The sequence below is a fragment of the Tamandua tetradactyla genome, chromosome 19 (genome assembly GCF_023851605.1).
Source record: "Tamandua tetradactyla isolate mTamTet1 chromosome 19, mTamTet1.pri, whole genome shotgun sequence".
Lineage (NCBI taxonomy): Eukaryota > Metazoa > Chordata > Mammalia > Pilosa > Myrmecophagidae > Tamandua > Tamandua tetradactyla.
Genome location: NC_135345.1, coordinates 9,011,598 through 9,037,206, shown reverse-complemented (window position 1 = coordinate 9,037,206; position 25,609 = coordinate 9,011,598). Strand labels below are relative to the sequence as shown.

The following is a 25,609-nucleotide window of genomic DNA, read 5'->3' as shown; positions in this document are numbered from 1 at the left end:
CTGAGCATCTCTGGGTCCTCTCTTACCGTCTCTAGGGTGTTTCTGTCTCTGTTCTCTCTTTCTCTTGGTGTTTCTGCCTTTTATCCTCTCATAAAGGGCTCCAGGAAAGGATTAAGACCCACCTCGAATTGGCTGGGTCACTTCTCAATTGGAACAACTTTTCTTTTGCAAGCTGCTGGAATGCAATAAACAGTAATGGAACAGCTTTTATAAAGGGACATTTATTAAGTTGCAAATTTACAATTCTAAGGCTGTGGAAATTTCCAAATTAAAGCAAGACTATAAAAATGTCCAATCTAAGGAATCCAGGGAAAGATATCTTGGTTCAAGAAGGCCGATGATGTTCAGGGTTTCTCTCTCAGCTGAAAAGGCATATGATGAGATCTGCTAGCTTTCTCTTCAATGGCTTCCCCGGGTCTCTGTCCATTCTGTTAGCTCTGTTGGTTCTGGTGACTCTCCTGGCTCTCGTGGCTCTAAAGCTTTTTTCAAAGTGGTTCCCTCTTAAAGGGCTCCAGTAAGCAACCTTACCTTGAATGGGTGGAGACACATCTCCATAGAAATCATCTAATCAAAAGTTATGACCCAGAATTGGGTGGATCATATCTCCATGGAGATAATGAAAAAGATTCCACCCCACAATATTGAATGAGAATTAAAGGACATGGCTTTTCTGTGATACATAATAGCTTCAAACTAGCACACAATCCAACCAAAATGTCCCACCCAGAATAGATCTGCACCCACAAGAATGGGTTAAAAGAACATGGCCTTTTCTGGGGTACAAAACAGTTCCAAACTACTGCAGCAGGTTATAAAGAAATGTCAAAGACCCTTATTATTTTGACGTCTCAACATGCGACACTGACTTCCAAGGGTCCACCTCTCCACCTATTGGCCAGGCAGGAAGCAAAACAAGTCACTGAAAATTCATTGATCCAAAGCCAGCACACTAAATGGTCAAATTGCTGAAAGCCGGATCATAGAGGAAAACAGTTTGCTGAAATTATCTTGTTTTTTTTTAATTATTTATCAAGAATGTACAGAATTTTGTACTAAATAGAATGATTTTAATAGCTTCTTTGAATTTCTATTTAGGTCTTCATGTTGTCTGTTTGAGTAAATTTTGAAGAATTTTCCTTCCTCTCCCATCCCCCATGAGTCTTCCTTTCTTCCTTCCTTCCTTCTATTTTCTGACTCAATTCTCTGTTGCTATATATAGCCAAAGGTTGCTAGGGAGGGAGAAGACATGGCTGAGTGGCAATAGATTCTTCTCTGCAATAAGAATCTATCTATCCCTTCCTCTCAAAATCTGTTTGGTTGCAGAGATCCATACATTTAAAAGGTAACAAGGATTTGGACAGCAAGGGATATGTCAACACATTTATCTTCATTTACTCGATTCCTGTGTTTAGAAAGGAGAGTTTGGATGGCAGATGTTCAGATAGCAAAGGCTACTTGCACTTTCATAGACTCGAGTTCATTTTATTAGCGTATTCTTATTCAAGAATGTACTTAGTGTATTTGGCTTTTGATTAATTGACCTTGAGCTGACCTTGTGACCTCTCATTGGTCACTTCTCTGAGCCTCTATTCCTGGCCAGGAGAAGGAGATCTAGTGCAATCCCCAAAGAGAACACAGTATTCAATAGAGATGGTCCATGGAAGCTTCTGAGAATCTCACTAAATTTCCCCAAACCACAGTGATTTGGACAAGTCCTTGGCTCTCTCTGGATCTCAGTTTCCCTGCTGGTGAAATAAGGAGCTGAACCAGATTCAGGTACTTCAGAGCCCCCCTTTTCTGCTTACAATATGCCCAGACCAGACTGCCAGGCAGTCTGCTGAGGCGAGGCCCAGGAATGGCATTTTAATAAGCTTCCAGAAGATTCCTCCATAGCTAGCCCAGCCCCACACACACCCCTGAGTGTAGAAACCTCCAGACACAGTGGTCAGCAACTCAGGCTCTGTGACCTTCCAGAGACACATACTATGTGAGCTGGCCAAACTGTGTGCTTCTGCCCACTTGTGCACAGGCCTCGGCCATGGGGCAAAAGTGGACTTGGCCAGCATTCCGGGTTCTGTGCTGAGTATTTTACTCGAGCAATTGCATTTCAACTTCACTGCAGCCCCACAGTGCAGAGCAGGCTATTCCCAATCAGCACACATGGCAACGGGGCCTTGGAGAGGTTATTGATCATATAGGTAATAAGTAGCCGATGCCCCTTAAGTCAGAGTGATGCAACAATTCTGCTTTCAGTCACCAAATTTGGGAAAGATTCCCTCAAACTGAAGCAGCTGTAGGTGCATCAAATAGGATTTGGAATGAAAATATTTCCATAGTCTTGACAGTTTCTACCAAACTGAGATGGATAGGCAAGCTGCTTACAAAGGTTGTGACGTGTGTACTGCTTACTCAAGAAGACCAAGGGAAAATTTTTAAATTAGTAATAATACCTTCCTTAAGCTGAGCACCTGTTCTTCGCTGGGTACTTTGCTGCAGCCATAATCTGCAAACATCTCTGCAAGGAAGATGTCTACACGGCCAATGGGTAACCTGGCCAGGGTTTGAACCCACATATGCCCAACTTTAAAGTCTCATCTTTCCTCCCAGTTTCCCTAGCTTTTCCTCATATATCAGTTTCCCTACTTATCTCTTTCCTGCAGGTGAAAGCTGAAGTTAATTAGTGAGCTTATCTCCTGAACTTGAATATGAGTACGTGGCAATGTTCCTTATGACTTTTGTGAAATCCTTTCCAGAAAGTATTATCCCTCAGGCATTCCCAGGCAAACGCTGCCCTGATAAAAAATGTGAGTCTGCCAAGATTTTGAAGCAGAAGCATGAATTTTCAACAGAAATGTGGAAAGGTTCTGAAACTGGTTCTGCCGTCCTTGGCCCCAGCGACAGGCCTGGCTCCTGGGCCTTCTGGAGGCTTCCATCAGCAGCTGTCTTCATCCCGGCCATGACCTGGGCACGCTCCGGGGAACCTGGCAGAGAAATGTGGCATGTAATTATTCCTTGCAACCCCTGGGATGGGTGACACAACAATTCCCTGTCCCGGGGTCTTATTTCCTGAGGCCATCATAACAAAGTCGCATAAACTAAGGGGTTAAAATGGTAGAAATGTCTTCTCTCTGAGTTCTAGAGACCAGAAATCCAAAATCAGGGTATCAGCCTCGTGCTCCCTCCCGAGGCTCCAGGGGAGAATCTGTTCATGCCTCTCTCCTCACTTTGGGTGGCTGCAGCACTCCTTGGCTTTTAGGCTCTTCCCTCCGATCTCTGCCTGCATCTACACAGCATCTTCTTCTCTGTGTGTCTGCCCCAAAACTCCCGCTGCCTTTCTTAAAAATGTACATATGATTGTGTTTAGTTCTTACCAAGATAATCCAAGGTAAACTCCTATGCTCAGGATGCTCAATTTAATCACATCTTTGGCCATATAAGGTCATGTCATAGGTTCTGGGGATTAGGATGAGGACGTGTCATTTTGGAGACCAGCATTCAGCCCACTGTGCTAGACAGGAGAAGAGTGTCTGTTTTCTCAGATTTTTAAGCACTTTGGCCCTCACAACAAAAAAGAGTTAATTCAAGTCAAAGACTAATTGATTAAGCACCGACTGTAGGTCTAAATTTAAAGAGATGAATAGGAGACAGCACTAGGTTTTAGGAAGAGAATCAAGTGAAATCTACTAAGAGTAGTAATGGAGGTATTGCCAGGTGGTGCATTGTGCTTGGATGTGTCTGAAAAGGCTTCCCAGAGGAGGAAATACTAGGTCCACGTGTGGAAAGATGAACCAGGGAGGAGTTCACCAAGCAGATGGGAGGGCAGGTGTTCCCAGGTGAAGGAAGAGCCCAGGAGCCCAAGGTCAGAGGCAGGAGGCCTGTGATACACTTGGAAATGCACTTGGCTACCTGCAGGGGCCACCAGCTGATGAAATTGCAAAGGCCAGCAAATCAGACAGCAGAAGGCCTTGGCTTTTAGAATTTTCCTGAGGCCAGAAGGAGTGAGATTTAAGCAGAAGATGCAGAATGACCTGATTTGCATGTTAGACCAAGAGCTGACAAATTCAGATACTCAAACTAATTCTCCCTTATAGGATACCTGTGAGAATCAAGATGGCATGCTTTGGGCAGGCAAAGGTGGCTCAGTGGTAGAGTTCCTGCCTGCTGTGCTGGAGACCTGGGTTCGATTCCCAGTGCCTGTTCATGTCAAAAAAAAAAAAAAAACCAGAAGATGGCATGCTTTGTCAATTTATTATTTTTGTTGTCTTCATTTGGAGGTTAGAGAAACACAAGGATAAGCCTGTTTCTCTTTCATAATTGCCTACTCACCCCACTTGCAACAGCAAATAATAACCTCCTTAGGGCAAGTAAACATTCCCCTTTACAGTGCTAGGACGTTTGACCCCGAAGGAATTAGGCCGATCCCTTTGGCTTCGGGGAGCCTCCTCTCTACTCAAATGGTATGCAAACACCTGGAGGCCTTGAGCTAGCTTCATTATCTCAATGGTTAAACTGGAAAACTAAATGCTCCCAGATACTTCTGCATCCATCAGTCATGGCAGTGCTGGGGACACAAGACATTCTGCAGTGGCTTTCTGAGCACTGTGCAAATCCTACAGGTACTGGCGCATATGATATGACAAGGGGCTAGACATGAAATCTGGTTTCCAGCTCTACTGCCAACTCGCTTTTTATATTGTGACATGGACTGCTCATTCAGTGGTGACTGGAGGAGGGAAGCCTAGATGCTTTCTTGGTGAGACCATGCCATTTCATGAAGGTGCAGGCACCCAGAGGGAATGACCACGTGGCTGGAATGTCCCCACCAGAGGAGAAAACAGAATGCTGAGGAAGAAGCCCTTGTTAGCTTACATTTCAGTATCAAACACTCCCCAGCCAAGCAGGAGCTGATCATTATCATGTCATCTGCCTTCTAATTGCATCAGTGGCCTCACTTCAGCAATGCTGATTTCCCACTGATTCCAGGTAAATTTTGTGGAGGGAGAGAGAACTCCGAGGAAGCAAGTGGAAGCCTGCTCTGCCCTGTGTGGATCAGCTATGGTCCCAAGCCACCCCAGGCCATTCTGAGGTTGGAGCTGTCCAAACACACACGCATGGCAGAACCAAGCCCCTGCTCGGTCAGAAAGGAGGAGAGGGGTGACACTCCAGTTGGGGAGACTGATGGATTGAGTAGGGGTACAGACAAAGGGCTTGGGGGACACAGAGGAGGGCATGGGAGTCAGGCAAATCCACAAAGGAAGGGATGATTCAACTCTACCTGAAAATTAATTCCAACAAGGCTGACAAGGACAGATGTGCCTGGCAGAGGAAATGGCATGGTCAGCAGCACATTCAGGGACAGTGTGGCTGGAGCAGGTTTGCCAGGGCTGCTATGACAAATACCACACACACCAGTTGACTTAGACATCAAAGATTTATTTCCTCACAATTTTGGAGGCTTGAAGTCCAAAATCGAGGTGTGGGCAAGCCACACTTCCTGACCACAGGAAGTCAGTGGTACTTTGGTAGTGGTTTGCTGGCAATCGACAACTCCACCTCCCCTCATTCACACGGTCATCCATCTCCTCTGCCTCCTACTGACTCATCCTGCTTATAAAAGAGCTCCAGTCATTGGATTAAGGCCCACCCTGATTTAGTGTGGCCTCATCATAATAGAATCTTCAAAAATCCTATTTACAGATGAGCTGACACACACAGGACCAGTGAAGGGGACGTGATCTAATCCATAACATGCATAGTTCAGGGAGTCTGGGAGGGGAGTCAGATACACCAGCATGTATGTGCAGACACGCTATACAGATTCATGGAACTGGATCAAAATGCAAGAGCTTAAAATTCACTCATTGGGAAACCTTTTCCCCTGTGCAGGATGACAGTTCTCCAGGCCTCAGGATCCTTTGCTGACCCCTGGGTCCTTTTAAGCGGTTGGTCACCAGCCCATCTCTTTCCCAGGCAGTCAGAACACCCACCTTGGCAGGGAACACTCCCCACCCCCTGCCAGGGTCCCATGTGAGTCCTCTCTCACCAGGTTTGAGCTAAGGGAGGGTTAAGTGTGTCATCGCTCCTTCCTTTGGTAGGGTGGGGGTCTGGGGCTCACAGCTCAGTAATTTTTGAGCCCCTTCTACACACACACACAGACACACACATACACACACACACACATACATACACAATATTCTCACAAATCATTGCTGTGTCTCCATCAGTTCAAGCCATTTAGACTCTCAAAATGAGTGAAGGGGTTCAAGAAAAGTGGAACCAATTATTGTTCAATTTCCCTCTAGGCAGTACCCGTGGGGATATGGCCGTGGATCTTGGAATTGCCACTTCTGTGGTCTCTTTGTGCTGAGTCCAAATGAAACTTCTGCAGTGAGGTTCTCGTGCCCACACAATGTTTGCACTAGCTAGATGCAATGTCAATACAAAGAAGGAGTCAAAAACTCAGCCCGTGGGGCCTGGGAGGCTTCACAGAGGAAGACATACAGTGCCTGTGTCTGAAAGAATCAGTAGGATGCAGTTTCTGGGGGAAAATGTGGGTGGCTGTATTAGTTTCCTAAGGCAGCTGTAACAAATAACCACAAGACAAACTTGGTGGCTTAGACAACAAAAATCTATTTGCTTACCTTCTAGAGGTCAGAAACCCAAAATCACTTTTCCTGGGCTGAAGTCAAGGTGGGAGCTTGGCCAGTTCCTTCTGGAGGCTTGGGGAGGATCCGTTTCCTGGCCTTTTCCCACTTCCACAGGCTGCCCACATTCCTTGGCTTGTGGCCTCTTCCATCTTCAAAGCCAGCACATAGCATCTTCTCTTCTCTCCGACCTCCAGCTTCCATTTTGCAAAATCCATGTGGTTACACAAAGGAAAATCCCCCTTCTCAAGATCTTTGCCTTAATCTCACCTGCAAAGTCCACTTTGCCATGGAAGGTCACACAGTCACAGGTGCGGGTAGCAGGGGACATTTGGGCAGGGGCACCTGGTCCTGGTGACTGGTGTTGGCGTGAGGAAGAAGAGGGTAGAATGGGTGAAGCTGAGAGGAAGGCAGGTCCAGATGAGACCCTACCTGTGTGCTCAATTTGTATGGCATTTAAAAGTGAGCATCCTGGGACCATGAGTATCCAGGTTCAGGTACTGGACCCACCTCCTACTAGCAGTGTGGCTTTGGACAAGTCTTCTAACATCTCTCAGCCTCATCTTAAAACCATGGATAACAATATTGCAGACTTCATTGAGTTGTTGGGTTACTGTAACCGTTCATTCAACAAATAGTTATCAATGCTCTCTTGGCCAGCCAGACACTCCTGTAGGTGCTGGATATACAATAATGAAGAGACAAAACACCCATCACCACAGGACATCAATTGTAGTGAAGGAAGAAATATGGATGAACTTTGAAAACATGATGCAAAGTGAAATAAGGCAGACACAAAAGGCCACATAGCATATGATCCCACTTGTATGAACTATGTAGACAAATTCAAAGAGGCAGAAAATAGATGAGAAGTTACTGGGGGTTGGGAGGAAGGCAAGAATGAGAGTGATTGCTTAGTGAGTGCAGAATTTGAGATGGTGAAAACTTTTGAAAGTAGAGAGTGGTGATGGTTGCACAACAATGTGCATATACTTAAGCCACTGAACTGTACACTTAAAAATGGTTAAAATGGCAAATTCTGTGTTATATGTAGTTTTTCTGATGAAAGAAAATCAGAAGGAAAAAATAACAATAATGGGTATTTAATAATGAATCAAAAATAAACAATATGATAAATAATGTATATAGTATATTGGAATGGGATAAATACTGTGGAGATAAGCAGAGAAGGGGGAGTGGATGAGCCTAAGGGAGCCAATTGTAACTTGAAATGGGGTTGGCAGGGGGGGCCTTAGTGAAAGGTGACAAATGAGCACAATTTGAAGACAGTGAAGGACCACGACATCCAAGGTAGGGCGAGAAGAGTGCACTGGACAGCGGGAACAGCCTGTGCAAAGGCTCTGAGACAGGAGCATGTTTGATCGGTTTGAGGAGCAGCAAGGAGGTCAGTAGAATAAAGGAGGATAGGGGACTAAGTGAAGGGAGAGCAGTAGGAAATGAGATTAGAGAGTTGGGGGGAAGCACAGGGAAGGCAACAGAGCATGTACAACTTTGGAGGCCATTTTTAAAGCTTTTCTCCTTTTGCTTTGCTTGCAAGAGATGACAATTCTTTGTGGATTGGGGGCAAAGGAGTGAGAGGATCTATCCTCCATTTTAAAAAAATTCTTTTGACTGCTGTGTTAGAACAGCCTGTCAGAGGGAAAGGGTGGAACCTGGGGAGCCAGCTGGGAGGTTCTTAGAATCATGCAGGCAAACAGTGATCTCTTGGACCAGGGTTGTGACAGAGGAGGTGAAGAGAAATGGTGCATTCTGTATATATTGATACTTTATGGTTATAGCAGACAGGATGTCTGGACAGGTCAGATATGTGTTGTGAGAGCAAAACAAGGGACAAGATGTGTCCAAGCATGGAACCACCATTAGCTGAGATGAAGGAGAAAGGAATAGGTTTGAGGGAGATCAGGAGGTCAATTTTAGACCTGTTACATTCAATGTGATCATTAAGCATCCAGGTACAGGTGAGCTGACATATGTAGACTATAGGTGAACTGACATGTAGAATAAAGGTGAGTTGATGTATGGCACAGATGTGCTGATATGTAGAACACAGGTGAGTGCATGTGTAGAGTACAAGTGAGCTGACATGTACAGTACAGCTGAGCTCAGGTGAGCTAACATATATGACATATAGGTGAGCTGATGTGCACAGTACAGATGAGCTGACCTGTAGAGTGCAGGTGGGCTGACGTGTAGAGTATAGGTGCACTGTACTCACCTGGGATGAGTTCTCTGAAAGCTGATGCTGAGATAGCATTTTGGATGAGGGATGTTTGCTGGGGAATAAACACTGTGAAAGGGAGGGAAGGAAGTGGTAGTAGATATAACAAGAAGTTGAGCTGTGATGCAGGCCCAGGGAACTAGCTCCGTGGGGAGCTCTGGAGCTGAAATGACCCATCTGACTCATTCTGCACTGGGCCAAAGTGACACAAGCTTTTATTCCACATCACTGTCCATCACTAAGTAGGGCCGCCCTAGGAAGGACATGCTCATAGACAAAGTGGTTCTCTGCAGCTGATGCAGACCTTTAAGGGGCAGACAGCTGGAGGTATCGGCCAGCAGCATCCACACAGCTGGGCAGCATGTCCGGATTGCCTGAAGGGTGATCTGGGGAGTCCATCTCCATGTCCACCAACCCACATTCCCTTACCTACAATTCCAAAATCTGGAAAGTTCAGAAAACCCAAATATTTTTCTATATTGTGGCACTGAAATGTGACCTAAGCATGTATGAACCTTTATAGATTTTCTTTGTCCCACTCAGTGAGACACTCTTAATAATTCCTCCCTTTGGGCTCTCTTCTTCCTCCATCCAAAACAGTTCCCTCCTGTGTCTTCCCCTTCCCCCAGGCTCCTCCTCCTCCATCCCCTCTCCTCCTCCTTGTCCACAAATGCTGGGACTCTGTAGACTCAGACCTTGGTCCATACCCTTCTCACTGCAAACACTCTCCTAGGATTGCCTTTTTCATGTAATAGTGTCAATGTCCTTTCTTCCCTTGTGATTCACAAATCCATGCCTTCACCTGGACTTTTCTTCTAAGTCCAAAACCCATGTGTCTACTTCCCTACAGGATAAGTCTATGTGGATGTCCTAGAGGCTTCTCAAACTCAACATGCTCAAACAGAAATCATTTTTTCCCTACTAAATTTGTTCTTCCTCCTGTATCCCCTATATTAGGGAATGGAACCATCAGTGACCTATTTGCCCTGGAGGTCATCCTAGATTCACCATCTCCATCATTCTTTATTTCCACATAAGTACACACCCAACTTGAGGTGCTCCAACAATATTCTCACTGCTGAGCATGGGCAAGATCCCAGGAGAACACTGAAATTTGGCAATTATCATTGTCATCATCACCATCACCTTCACCACCTTCATCATCACCACCATTACCACTACCATTATCACCAACACCTCCACCATCATCACCACCCACTGCCACCATCACCATCACCACTATTATCACCATCACCACCATCATCAATATCATCACTGTTTCAGTTTGTTAAACTGCCATAATGCAATATGTAAGAAATATAACAGCTTTTAAAAAGGGAATTTATGAAGTTGCAAGTTTACAGTTCTGAGGCCATGAAAATATCCAAATTAAGGCACCAACAAAAGATTACCTTCACTCAAGAAAGGCTGATGCTGTCTGGAACCCTTCTGTCAGATAGGAAGACTCCTGGCTGGTGTTTGCTGGGTTCTTTGCTTCTGGACACCTCTGTTAGCTAGGAAGGCACATAGTGATGTCTGCTAGCTTTCTTTCCTCATTTCATAAAGCTTCTCCAGGAGCATTTTCCTTCTGCATCTCCAAAAAGCTCTGGCTGTGTGGGCTTTGCCAGCATTAAAGCTTTTTCCAAAATGGTTCCCTCTTAAAGGACTCCAGTAAGCAACCCCACCTTGAATGGGTGGAGACACATCTCCATGGAAACCATGTAATCAAAAGTTACCACCCACAATTCAGTGGGTCACATCTCCATGGACACAGTAAAAAAGATCCCACCCAGCAATACTGAATGAGAATTAAAAGACATGGCTTTTCTGGGGTACAGGATAGTTTCAAACCAGCACAACCACTGTCACCACCATCACCGTTACCATCATCACCACCATCATCCATCACCACTGTCATCCACCACCATCACCACCACCAACATCATCATCATCATCATCACCATCACCACCCACCATCATCACCATCACCATCACATCCACACCCTCATCATCATCATCATCATCATCATCATCACCACCACCACCACCCACCATCACCACCATCACCATCACATCCACACCCTCATCATCATCACCACCACCATCATTATGGTTCAGGCAAAGTGCTAATTACTTTCCTGTATTAACTCCTTTAACAGGAAACTCAAGAGTTACTTAAGAAGGAAAGTGAGGGTGGGCCACAGTGGCTCAACAGGAAAGAACACTTGCCTGCCATGCCGGAGGACCCAGGTTCGATTCCCGGTGCCTGCCCATGTTAGAAAAAAAAAAAGAAAGAAAGTGAGGCATTCCATTTCATTAGCCTCGGCTGATATCAGAAACCCATGTGGACACAGAGACTGCAAACTGAAATGGATGTGGAAACAGGCCATGAAGGAAATGCCACTTCCACCTTCATTTCTTCTTTCACAGCTTTCAAGCCAAACCCTTGTGGGGGCAGGAGGTTGGCATTATTGTTGTTGTACTTTGTGTTTTCCCAAATGAGATGCAATTACATGCTAGGGATTCACCTCTCTGACATATCAAAAATAAACTGCTAACACAGAAAAGCAGGCACGGTGCATTCACACCCTGTCCCTCTCTTTTCTGTCATCTGAGGGAAGACAAGATTCGCATGGATGGAAAATACATGAAAGATTTCTGCTCATCTTCCCATATTGGGAGGAGATTTTAGGCACTCAAAATTGACCCTTATGAAGCACAAGATGATGTTTCCCTAGAGAGACAACACGAGACGGGAAGGCTGTGGGCCATGGGTCCACCTCTTTGGTTTGAATCCCCATGCAGCTACTGGCCCATTCTCACCATCTTGCATCAGTTTACCTACATGTAAAGGGCCATGTGTGTGGTGAGGCGTAAACGCCAAGACACCCATGAAATGATGTAGATGCGGCCCATGGAGCACGCGGAGCATGCTGGAAGGTGCTGGCTGTGGTGGCCTCCTCACGGCCCCTCCCTCAGGACAAGCAAATGGCTAGTGTTCTCACCTGGCCATGGGGTGGCATTTTGCCAGACTTCCCAGGGTCCAGCTCCCGGCTTCCTACAGCTGCACCGCAGTTCTCAGGGCACTGCAGACTCAAGACAGGAACTGTGGAGACTACTCCAGTTCCAACAGATTTTTAGGTATTTTGTTCTTTTCTGTGTTCCTAGCACCTCTAAATGAGGGCTACACTGTGCCTGCTTAGTGTCAGATGTTAGGATACAGGATCTAGAAGTCCCAGGGAGCTCACACTTCTAGGCTGGGAGTTAGGCAATCACCACATGATATATAAATAGAAAGCTGGGTAGTCATGGTCCTATGGGGGGCGGCAAGATAAGGAAATAAAGAATAACATTTAAGTTACTATTGTCAGGGAAAGTCTCCTTGAGAGGATGATATTTGAACCAAGATCAAGAGAAAGTCAGGAATTAAGCCATGCAGACAGCTGGGGGGAATCTCCCAGACAAGTGGAATGGCACAGGCAAGGACTTGCTTGCCATGCTCTAGAACAGCACTATCCAGTGGAAATACAATGCAAGCCACAAATGCAAGCCACAGGTGCAACTTTACATTTTCTAGTAGCCACATTAAAAAAGTAAAAAAGAAACAGGTACAATTACTTTTAATAATATATCTTATATTCAACCCAGTATATCCAAAGCATTATTATTTTGGCATAAAATCATTATATAAATTATTAATTGAATATTCTGGCATGACTTTATCATGCTATGTCTCTGAAACCCTGTGTGGTTTACATTTTATAGCACATTGTATTTTCATTTCAAGTGCTCAGCAGCCGCATGTGACTAGAGACTACCATATTGGATAGCACAGTTCTAGAAAGACCAACAGTGTGTGAGTGGCTAAAGCAGAGACAAAGTTAGAGAGAGGAAGTGGCCAAACTACACTGGTCTTGGTATTCACCCTTAGTTTAGCTGTTGTGTTCCAAGTGCAATGGGAAACTATGGAAGAGTTTCAATAGAGGGTCGACAATCTGATTTGAAATGATCACTTTGGCTGCTTGTAGATAATAGATTGGAGGAGAAGTATGCCAAAATGTTCTCTGCTCTCTGGTGAGTCATATGCTTTGAAATGCTCTGCTTATTGAGATGACACATGGGCCCTGGGACTGGATTCCTGCAAACCTCCCTCACCTTGGGACATTGCATTATCTCCTTAATCCCACAGTGAGCAGATCTTCAAAGACTGTTAAACACAACATCATTTCTAACTCTCTCCCTTCCTTTGTATCCTTCCAAGATAGTTAAGAAACTCACCCCTGCCACGTGGCACCAGGGGAAAGGCATGGACTTGGGGTCAGATCCAAGTAACACCTCTGTCTATTCGTGATATCTTTAGAAAGTTATTTAATCTACCAAGCTGCATGTCCTCATCCGTAAAATGGAACTAACAACAGCATATACCTCAAGGGTTTCTTTAGCAAAATGTCCTTCCTGGCCTCCTTCCTTTGATTGAAGCAAATTTAAGTAAATTCTATAATAATGCCAATTATAATTTTAAAAGTCTAGAAAGAATAAATGTTCTATTGGAAGTTTATTGTTATTTTCACAGGCCTGCTGAGATGATGAGCAAGAGGTAAGGTAATTACTGCATTTTGTGATTTGCTGGGAAAAATTCTAGAACAAGCTTTCTCAACCTCAGCATTCCTGGCATTTTGGACCAGACACTCCTTTGCTCCCAAGGGCTTCCTGTGCATTGTATTATACTGAGCATACTCCCAAACTCTAAACACTAGATGCAAGTAGCACCTCCACTTGGTTGTGACCCCCCCAAAAAATGTCTCCAGACATTGTTCAATGTGTCCTGGGGGGTAGAAATCACCTCTGATTTGGAATCACTGTCATAGTCTGATAGTTGCAATAAGCACAGGCTTAGAACTCAAACCAACCTGGCTCCACCTCTTACATGTGTGTGATTAGAGGCAACTCTGTTTCCCCCTCTCTCTTTCCTCCTCCTTCTTTCCCCAGCCCTTTCTTTGCATCTAAACAGTCTGTGTTTTGCTGAATGCCTGCTGAGTCAGGCACTAAATGTTTTCCTTATATTAACTCCTGAAATTCTCACCAAAAGCCAGTGTGATTATTATCCATTTTACAAATGAATAAACTGAGCCATGAAGAGGTTAGTTGCTCCTCCAAGATCATGCAGACTGTCATGGCACATCCAGGATTCAAATCTGGATGGTTCGGCTTCAATATGCTCTTTGCCACATTATACTCCACTGGAGTATACTCCACTGGAGTATAATGGACATATTGGACATAAACAAGTTTGCTCAGAGAATTCAATGAGATAACCTACATAGCATCTAGAATTTGGCCTGGCACATAGTACATGCTCAATGAATACTAATCTGTGTCACAGTAAATTGATTTCAGTCAAGATGATCCTTAGGGATCCACATTCCATGGTTACATCTCAAAGTGTTTGCACTGGTAAAGGAAAGGCAATTTAAGTCCACAGAGTATTGTTCTCCTATGTTAGGATATTATACCTTGTGGGATTGGACTCAAAGCAGGGGGCAACTCAAATGGCTCTACTCTCAAAGCTCAGAAGAGGCAGAAGTAGTTTTCAAACCCATCTTTTGACTTCAAACCAAGACCTTTCTAAGGCACTATTTCTGTATGGGTAGTATCTTTTAGACATCTTGTATTTGTTTCCCACTGCTGCTGTAACAAGATACCACAAACTTAGTGGCTTAAAAGAAGACAAATTTATTATCTTAACAGTTATGAGATCAGATGTCTAAATGGGTCAGCAGGGCTGTATTCATTCTGGTGGCTCTAGGGTAGAACTCATTTCCTTGCTTTTCCACCTTCTAGAGGCCACCTAGATTCCTTGGCTCATGGCCTCTTTCTCCATCTTCAAACTCTCCTTCCACCATCATGTCTCTTTTTCTGACTTTGACTCCCTTGCATCCCTCTTGTGGGGACTTTTATGACTATAGTCCACCATCACCACCACCACCACACACACACACACACACACACACACACACACACACACACACACACACGCCAAGATAATCTAGGGAAATATCTCCATCTCAAGATTCTTAACTTCACCATATCTGCAAATTCCTTTTGCTTCTCAGGTGTAGGAGAGAAACAATGGAATTTGTACTCTCCCTAGCCTTGGGCTTGAAGGCCAGGACCCCATGTAGCTGTGACATGACCCTAGAACCTCTCTGAGCCAGGGCCTTTGTAAGAGGAGGTTACATATTACATCAGGTTGCTGCAGGGTTGGTATGAGTTTGAAAGAAAAGTGGCTAATAAAGTCTCAACTCATAGAAAGTACTCTAGAAATGGCAGCTATTGTAAGGATTTCCTGAAGGCACAGTTCAGCTAGTTTGTGCTGGAGAAAACTGACCGTGAGGGAGTTATGCCTTCTTGAGAAAAGATATGTCATCCAGCAGTTCCCCTCCACACTGGCTCAGCAATTCTGGAGTACTTGAAGGAGGCAACTTCTACTGAAAGCAAGCTTTGGAGACCAGAAGTCTTCATTAAATCAAACAAACAAGTGTTCAGGGGAAAAACTGGTTCTGAGAGAGCATCAAACTGAATGTACCAGGGATGGTTTTTCTAAGGCAGTGGCAGTCCCTGGTGGAAATTCTTACCCATCTTGAGATCGCATTTATCAGACCCAGTTAGGGAGAGGGGTAGTCCAGTTAAATATCCTCTCTCACCCCTGAGATGTTTCCTTTTGACACCCAACTTCTTTATTTAAATAAAATAGGGGCTAAGACATAACAAGTTTGTTAGAATTATATCTAAAAGGGGCCTGGGGGTAGGACAGGGTCTCTCTGTAGTGTGTGGATTTTCTGACATCTATGTTGGATATTCACAGTATGTTTTTTTTTTCCTTTATTCTCAGTTATGTCTCAGATAAATTCATTGAACAAAAAACTGTGAGGACATATTATGTGCCAGGTACAGAAATAGTTCATGATCTAAAGGCAAACCCACAAATCGATAATTATAGATCTGTCAAGTGCAATGTGGATTTGTTGGACAAGGAAGGTGGAGAGGCAAATACAGTAAGTGATTTAAAATTGTTTAAGAACCTTTTCTATTGGTCTAGTCCCCATGCTCAGGGTGGAGATGTGACTTACACAGGGAGAAGGTCTTTGCTTTCATGAATCTTGCCCTCCAGTGGGGGCCTCGAACCACAAGGTGCCCCAGCATAAATGCTATTTATAGAGAGAGTGCCTACTAGTACACTGGTGAACACTGTAAGTTGAGTGACAAGTGCTAAAAGGGAAACAAAGAGGTTAAAGGACTAGAGAGATGGTAGAAGAGAGCGGAAAGGAAGGGCCTCTCCAAGGATCTGGCTTTGGAGGCAAGGCTCAGATGCTAAGAAGGGAGCAGCCCTGGGGGTATCTGGGTAACTTCCTCTCTGGCTTGAGAGGTTCTGGAAAGCCTGGGGTGTTGTTAGCAAGAGGGGAGGTAGGGAGAAATGAAGTAGGAAGGTGTATTAGTCAGTGTTCTCTAGGGAAACAGAACTAACAGGAGATACCTGTAAATATGAAATTTTATAAAAGCATCTCATGCAACTGTGGGGATGCGTAAGTCCAAATTCTACAAGGCAGGCTGCAGGCTGGCAACTCCAATGAAAGTTTTCTGTGAATTCCCCAGGAGAGGCTGGCTGAAGTAGAAATGAAAGTGCTCAAGCCTTCAACTGATTAGATTAAGTGCCTGTCATTGCAGAAGACACTCTCCTTATTGATTGTAGATATAGTCAGTAATAGATGTAATTGATTTACTGATGATTCAAGTCCTCAAAATGTCCTTGCAGTAATGGTTAGGCCGCTGCTTGCTTGACCAGACAACTGGGCACCATCACCTGGCAAGTTGACACTATCACAGAGGGATGTAGGGGCTGGTGGTGCCTGACTGCTTGGGAAGGAGTAGGATTTTATTTTCAATACAGTGGAAAGTCACTCGGGATATTAAGCAGAGGGGAAATATGTGATCTATCCATAAATGTGACAGGAATATTTATACTTTCAATCATTCATTTAGCAAGTAGTTATTAAATACCTACCATGTACCTGGTTCTTTACTAGACCTAGAGGATGCAAAGCTGAATAAGACTCACCTAGTAGGGAAATAGCTAAGTTCATTCATTCATTCATTCATTCATTCATTTGCTAATATTTATCAAGCTCCTAGACCCAGTGCCGGACAATGTTCTAGGAATTGGGGCAGAGCATGGAACAAAATTCTTGGCTTCAAGGAGTTATCTGTCTGTTGAAGGAGTCTTATAGCAAGTAAATACATGATATAAGGTAACAGTAAGTGCTCTGAAGAAAAATCAAGCAAAACAAGAGGAAAGGGAATGATGGAGAGGATGCTATCTCAGACAAGCTAGCCAGAGGGCTTCTTTCAGGAGGTGGTAACTGAGCAGAGATCTGAGAGAAGGGTGGGAGGCAGATATCTGGAGATGAGCAATCCTAGCAGAGGGAACAGCCAGCGGAAATGCCCTGTGTGAGATTCAGAACTTGAGAGGGGAGCTCAGGGTTGTGCCTGAGCTAGCCTCAGGATTCAGGGGGCACTTCCCTGGGGAGCCATGTCTCAGCTGAGGCTTAAGAGATGATTGAGACTCAGACTGGGCTCCATTGAATAGCCAGACTCTCTCATGAAGGTTTGAGTTTCCCATCACTTGAGGTTTATCAACTGTGAGAACCAGCTTTCAGGGACCCTGTTGATGAGATTCCACAAAAAAGAGCTGGGTTGACCTGCAGTCCAGCCCTAACTGGCAAGAATATGGCCCAGGGAGGACAGCATGGTTACTAACAGGGCAAAATGAAAGAGGAGCTTTGTATTGGTTTATTAAATGCTGCTGAAATGCAATAAAGCAGAAAAGGAACACCTTTTAAAAAGGGAATTTATTAAGTTACAAGTTAACAGTTTTAAGGCCACAAAAGTGTCCAACTAAGGCATCCAGCAAAAGGTACCTTGACTTAAGAAAGTCTGTCACATGGGAAGGCACATGGCTGGCATCTGCTGGTCCTTGTTCCCAGTTTCAATACTTCCAGCTTCTGATGCCAGTGTTTTCCTCTCTAAACATCTGGGCCTTCACTTATCTCCTCCAGGACACCACTCTGGGTTCTGGCTTGCTTAGCATCTCATGGGAAGACACATGGTGACATATGCTGGGCTTTGCATCTCTGAATATTCCTGTCTAGGCATCTTCTCTCTCTCTCTGTCAGTACTTCTAGCACCTTCAGATGTCTGTCTCTTTCGGCTCTGAAACAACTGTTCTCCAAGTGTCTGCAGCTGAGGTTTCTCCAAAATGTTTCCCCTTTTAAATTAGTTTCCAATAAATTAGTCAAGACCCACCTTGAATGGGCAGAGTCACTTCTCCATCTAATTAGAAGGCCACACCCACAACTGTGTGTGCCACATCTCCATGGAGTAATCTAACCAAAAGTTCACACCCACAATTGAGTGGGTCAATCTCCATGAAAATAATCCAATCAAAGTTTTCACCTTAGAATGTTGAATCAGGATTAAAGGACATGGCTTTTCTGGGGCACACAACACTTTCAAACCAGTACAGGCTTGAAGCCAGGTTCAAATCCAGTCCTGGAGAAGGCAAAGTTTCAGCTCAGCTTTTCTTATACTCCTTCACCTGTTCATTCATCCACTGGGTCAGTCATGTATTCATTTCTGGATACACTTGTCCATTTATTCATACACCGATTCATTCTTGGCTCCCACCCTCACTCAGCACCCCTCCCCACCCACCTCCCCACCACACAGTACCTTGTCTGGGCCAGGCCTGTCACCTTGCCATTCATGGCACCATAGGGGCAGGTAGGGCCCCACAGTATGTGGGGAGCTGTGGCAGAGGTATGGGCAGGGGCTGTGGACACACAGAGGACATTCGTAACAAGCTAGGAAGCAGGGAAAAGGCAGTGGAGGGCCAAGAATTTTTAAAGGAAAGGAGGCATTTCCAGGGAAACAAGATGGGAGGGACTCCCCGATGGAGGAGACTCCCTTGTGCAATCCAGGGGGCCGAGAGAAAGTAGGTACCTTTTTCTCTGGTACGCTGCTGTGGCCTGACTGGGAGGCTTTGCCCTTTCTGGAAGAGACAGAAAGTTCACTTATCCAGGAGAACCGCAGGCTGTGGGTGTGAGCTCAATTGAGCCTCTCCCTGCCCAAGCTGGGGTGAAAGGTTTCTGTTCCTGCCACCCTCAGGGGCCAGTAGCTAAGCAGAGCCTGGAGGGTGCTCAGCCTTTTGATCTGAAAGTGATTCAGCTGTGCTGGGATGAATGCACAGCTGGGGCCACTGGCTCTGCAAAGAAAACACTCCCGACATCCAGGGGCAGCTTTCATCTCTGCATTAACACCTGTAGCAGCAACTCTAGCCAGAGGCAATGTAAGTTTGAGAAAGACACCTCAGAAGGAAAAATGAGCTCACTTTTTCTCTGAGGAAAACTCAGGAGAAGTCTCATAGTCCAGTGAAATTGCATCTGCAGCAATGCTGAAACTTTGCTGGGCACCATCTATGCCAACAGTCTCAGTTGCCCTGTTTGAATCATCTGTGGGTTTCATTTCTGTGATACCCCACTCAGGAAGAAAAACCACGCCCAAATTCCACCCTGGCACATATTCAGTGAATGACCTTGGACAGGTCACCTCATCCTTCTGTGCCTCAGTTTCCTCCTCTGCAAAATGGGAAATGAATGGCAGCCAGTGGGCAGTGTATTATGGGAACAAATGTGGGCAGCCACAGCTTAATCCTTCAGAGGGAAACTGAGTCATCTCCTTGGAAGTATTTATGCGCCAACTCTCTTAAGTCAATCCTGAGCGTGGGGCTGGCCATTTCTTGGCCCTTCTGACTTGCCAGCAGCCAGAGAAAGCCCTCTGCCAGGGATGCTGGACTGGCCATTGGATGTCTGACCATCTGTACTGAAAGGTGAAGGATGGAAGAGGGTGGGGCTTCCACAGCATCTGCTCAGCATTCTAAGGTCTTAAGCCAGAAAACAACATGAACTGAATTTAGGGAGTATTCGATACTGTCTCGCCCAGGACTGCATCTTACTCAGGACTTTAGCCCTAGTGCCCAGCACAGCTCCAGCTCAGAGCAGGAACTTAGTGATTTTAATTAACCTAATGAATGAGCAAAACCATTCATTCTGCTGCTGGGAAAATCAGGACACAAACAGAAAGTTGAAGTTCATTTACAGAGTTGAATGGAAACTCAGGTACTGCTCTGTGTCCCCAGGGTCTTTGACCTTATTCCCAGCTACTTCATAACTGCAGCATCCATGAAATCAACCTTTACTTATCCCATCACCCTCACTTGTATGTTTCAACACACCCACAGTGCTCATCCAATAAAGGAAGTGGATAAGAGAGTGTCATTGACAGCTCACTGGCAAGAGGTCTGACCTCTGCCTTTCTTGAAGTCTAAGTATCTGAGCCAAGTTAAATCATAGGCCATATAACTGAGGTTAACTTACCCAACAGAATACATCTCCAGTGGGTTTTTTCCATAGATTTTAATTGCTAATGAACTGTCCATACTCTTTAGGATGTGGCAGCTCCTTATTTTTAGTTAGAATTAGCATAGTTAGTTAGGCTGACATGGACCATTTGCTCCTGAATCTTCAAAAATGCCCTCTCCCCAGAACTCTAATATGGACATGTTCAAACCTAAGAATTCACTTTAAAAGCACAGATTAAAGACATTCCAGGGGTGCAGGGTTAATTCAGTGGTAGAATTATCACCTGCCATGTGGGAGACCTGGGTTTGATTCCCAACCCATGCACTACCACTTCCCCACCCCCCCAAAGAAATAATAAAACTCAACAAATGGTGCTGCAATAATGGGACAGTCACATGGAAAAAGAATGAAATGTAGCCCCCACCATACAGCATACAAAACAAAACAAAAAAAGACATTCCACTGTGTGTGGTGGTTTGAAGTTGTATGGACCCCAGAAAAAAATGTTCTTAAACTTAATCCCTTCCTGTGGGTGTGCACCCACTATAAGTAAGACCTTTTGATGAGGTTACTTCAGATAAAGTGTGACCATCCTAATTAGGACGGGTCTTAGACCTGTTGCTGGAGGACTTCATAAACAGAAATTCAGACCAAGAGAGAAGCCATCTGAAGAAAGAAGCTGAGGCCAGCAGAACCCAGAGGAGAAGGGAGAGGTCATCACGATGACCATCATCACCAACTTCATCATCACCACTGTCAGCATCCATCATAGCATCACTTTCATCAGCAAAACCATCTCTACTATTGTCATCATGACCATCGTCTTCACCATCATCAGCATCATCACCATCAGCTTCAGTAACAGCACTACCATCATCATCATCACCAACATCTCCACCATCACCATCATCATCACCATTGTCATCACCAAATTCGTCATCACTACCATTATCATCACCCCATCAGCAATGGCAGTCTTAGTGTCCTGGCTGCCATGACAAACACTAAACAATGGGTTGGCTTAACAATAGGAATTTATTGGCTCTCAATTTCTGAGGCTAGAAGGCTTGCTTCCTACAAGAATCAGTAGCATTCAGGTTGGCTGGCAATCCTTGGGTTCCTTGGTTTTCCATCAGCTAGCAGTGTCCTCTCCTTTCTCTTCTATAACTGTTGACTTCTAGCTTCTCTGCAGCTTTTTCCCTTTGACCTTCTCTATAAGGCCTGCAGGAATGGGGTTAAGATATATCCTGATTCAGTTGGTGTAACATCTTCAAAAGATCCTATTTATAACATGTTCACACCAACAGAAAAAGATCAAGAACATGGTTTCTTGTTGGGGTACTGTGCTGTTTTGGAAGCTGTTATGTACCCCACAGAAAGTCGTATTCTTGTAATCCATTCCTGTCAGTGCAGACCTATTGTAGGTAGAACCTTCTGATTAGGTTATTTCAATTGAGGAGTTCCCCCAAGGTGGGTCTTAATCCTTTTCCTGGAGTCCTTTAAGAGATATGGAACCCAGAGAGCTCAGAGAAACTGAGACAAGGACACACCCACAGAAGCTAAGAGAGGACATCATTGAAGCCAGGAGCTAAAAGCAGTGAAACCCGGGAGCAAGAGACCAGAGGACATCTGCCATGTGCTTTCCCATATGACAGAGGTGAACCAGATGCCAGCAGCCTATCTTCAGAGAAGCTATCATCCTGTTGATACCTTAATTTGGACATTTTCATGGCATTAGAACTGTAAATTTGTAAGCTAATAAATCCCCATTGTGAAAGCCAACCCATTTCTGGTATATTGCACTCTGGCAGCTTTAGCAAACTGAAACAGGTACTCAATCTGCCACAATCATCATCATCATCGCCATCATAATTATCATTCCTTGCTGTGAAACATTGGGCATGTCACTCTCCTTCTATGAACTTTAGTCAACTCATTATAGAACGGGGGGAAAAATCAGAGTGTTTATATTTTCGTAATAGATGATACTTGAGTGTCTCCTAGGTGCCAGACCTATACTAAGTGCTTGTATACGGTGGTTCATTTGGTTCTCACAACCACCCCCAGCAATAAATCCCTACTATCATCACTTAATCAGTGATAGAACTGAAATCTAGAGATTTATTGGTGCTGGGACTTAAACCTGTTCTCCCACTGGCACCAGATCCCAAGCTTTAGCCCACTGCACTTCACCAACTTCTTTGGATGTGAGGACCAAGAGACCATGGGAATGAAAACTCACTGGCAAAGAACCAGTACTGTGGAGCTGTATGATATTCTCATGGGTTTTTTTTTGTATTTACCATCAGGGTGTGACCTTAATGCCTTGTGAAGGAAATAAAGAGAAGATGTGATATACATGTACCATGAACTCCAGGGTGTCTTATTCATTCTTTCATTGATACTGAATCCATTTATAATGTGTGTACTAGAGGCAGGGGCCATAACCATTAAGGAAAACATGACTCCAGCCCTAAAGCCACAAAGAGATGTGCAAGGTGCAGGGGAAACAGATTTGTCCATGTTCAACTACAATGTAAGTTCACTGGGCCAGCAGGGGAAGTGCTAACTGAGCTATCCACAGGTGTTTCCAGAAAACATACCTAAAGAAATCGGGGAAGGTGTAACCCTGGAACTCAGCCCTGCTCAGGCTGCAGAATGGCTGTGAACTGATGTGCTAGGACCTGTGATAAGGTTTTCAGTAGTGTTAGCTGCAGGACTAACTGGTTGTGTGATGCCGACTCTTTTTGACAAAAAAAAAAAACTCTTGTGCTATAAAGACCTGAAGGCTGGTTTCATCACATTTCAATGTGTAACCAATGTCTTGCATGTTTGGATAGCCATCTTTAAGATTTGAAGAGTCTGCTTTCTTTGTAGGAACAGCATAGGAAATCTTCTTAAAATCAAAATTTGGGCCTTTAATTCAATTAAGTAAATATTATCTACTCTCTGTCAAAGATGCCTGGCAAATGGAGATAATCTGCCTGCCCCAGAGTGCTCACAGTCTATTGGAAGATGAGGGGACTATCCGTTATGGGTCTTTTTTTAATTTGTGGGAGTCCAAGACATGCGTGCATGATAGTGGGATGAAATAGTTGAAAATTCTAGAGATTGACAGTTGGTCCTGGCTCTTGGCTCTGTGACCGTGTTAGCTGGGTTGGGTCATCTGGACTAATATCTTGAGGTTGAATGATTGGGATTATATGCAATGCTCACACTGAAACTGTGCCTCCACTGGATGGAGAGTCTCTGAATCAAGCCCCTTCCTTCCATCCCCACTGCCACCATTCCTAGCCCAGACAGCCACCACCTCCTGAATTGCCCACGCCTAAAAGCCTCCTGCATCTGCTTATGCCTCTCCACTCTCCACACCCTTCTCCAAGCAGCAGCAATCTCTGTAAAATGCAAACTGATCACTTAAACACTTCCTTAAAACCCTTCTGTGATTTTCTTCACTGGGAAATCTCTCTCTTCTTGACCAATAAGAGGCCAATTAATTGACCCTTCTCACTTTGCCACCTCCTCCCATTCCTCTCTACCCACCCCAGCCAAGTTTTCTGCCACATAGGCTTCTGTTCTGAACCTTGGCCCAGTCCCTTCCACCCAGGACCTCTGCCCTCCCATCCCCCCACCTGACAGGGTCTTCCTGGATCTTCCGCAGCTGTGTCCCCTCCTTTGAGCCTCCCTGTACCATCAGCCCCCAGAGAGCCCTCCCTGGGCCACTGCTAAAGGAGCCTTCCATTGCCCTTTGCACTTCCTTCAGGGTGCTTATCATTTTTTGTAATTATTTTATTTATTATTCACTTGCTTTTGTGTATGTGTATGTGTTTTTAAAATAAAGTCAGCTTATCTCTCCAGCAGACAAGGGAGCTTATGAGAGTAGGATGTTGTCACTCTCATCCACTGTGCTGGAGTTGGGATCAACTCCAGCACAGTAAATAATCAAATACTGTATCCCATGTCATCTCAGAGTTTGGTACAGGCACCTAAGCAGGTGCTGTCCCCTTCCACTGCCCACACTGCCTTGTCCATGGAGTATCCAGGTGTAGTTCTGATTGGCAGAGTGGTGACTCCAGGTGGGGATGGGGTCTGAGCACATAAACAAGACCCTGCAGTCATGCTGGGCCCCAGGTCCTGAGTCTGGGCATGTGAACAGGACACATGGGAAGGGAAGGAAGGGTACAGCCTCAGAGGATTTAGGTCTGGTGTGGTACCTCCAAGGATATTTTTAGAAATATGCAGAGGCAGTCTTGGGTGCCTGGGTGACTGGTGGCATACCTGACATCAGGAGACCAGAAGGTATAACCATCCTGCAATTGTGCAGAAGGGTCTCACAAAATAAGAAACTGTCCCACCCGAATGGTGATGATGCGGGCAGCCAACGTGGACTCGGGCACTGGAGAAATCAAGGAGGACAAGTGGACAGCAGGCAAGGCAAGGACTTCCATTTTCTCTCATGCAAAGATTACCAGAAAAATCCTGAGTTCTGGTTCACAAGCTGGGTAGCTGTGGGCAAACCTTGTAACAGCTCTGAGCCTCCACTGACTCACCAGGTGACGTGGTAGACAATACCCACCTGAATCAGTTATTCCCAAGATTTAATGGTAAACATTTCTGACACTTAACAATGTTTGGTAGATGTCCACTGCCTTCTAAATCAAATTTATACTTACAGTATTCAATTTGTAATGGATCACAGCTTGATTCAGAAGCCAGCCTAGAGGAAACGAAGCTTCATTTGGATGGGTCACATAAGAGAAGTAGTTTTTAAGTATTTAGGAGTTAAGGATTATCTAACTCCAGCACCCATTCCCCACGTTGTCACTCAAACAGGCAGTGCTGGCTCTTCCCCACGAGAGAACTCCGCTGCCACACTGGCGGCTCGCCCAGGCCCGGCACATGGGGATGATGCTGGTGGCACAAGTTTCTGATGGTGGTTAACCCCACATTTGGCTCTGACCTTGCAGGTGGCATCCCATTCATCCTGACTGGCGAGTTTTTCCAGCAGTCACAGCGGCCTGCGGCCTTCCTTGTGGCCGGCACAGTCAACTGGCTCTCCAACTTCGCTGTCGGGCTCCTCTTCCCCTTCATTCAGGTATGACTGCCAAAAGGGGTCCCTTTCCCGGGGGGCTCCTTTGATTCTGCAGCCCTCTGGAAGGTGACTCATAAAGCACATGCTCACCCCTGTCTCAATGGGAACTTTGTGCTGTTTTTCTTAAGAAGGAAGAAAACGGCCTTGGCCTTGTTTCCTC

General features: G+C 45.0%; 1 protein-coding gene and 1 non-coding gene across 5 annotated transcripts in view; both read left to right on the top strand.

Moving 5' to 3' along the window:
• The window catches only part of SLC2A9 (solute carrier family 2 member 9), a 229,465-nt gene that overhangs the window by 164,506 nt on the left and 39,350 nt on the right, over positions 1 to 25,609 (top strand). For all 4 annotated transcript variants that reach the window (XM_077136390.1, XM_077136391.1, XM_077136392.1 and 1 more), the window contains one exon: positions 25,325 to 25,452. In XM_077136390.1, coding sequence (XP_076992505.1) covers positions 25,325 to 25,452 — 128 coding nt within the window. The remainder of the gene's footprint in view (positions 1 to 25,324; positions 25,453 to 25,609) is intronic.
• TRNAS-GCU (transfer RNA serine (anticodon GCU)) lies at positions 4,125 to 4,199 on the top strand. The gene has a single exon. It is a non-coding gene; the product is annotated as a tRNA-Ser (tRNA).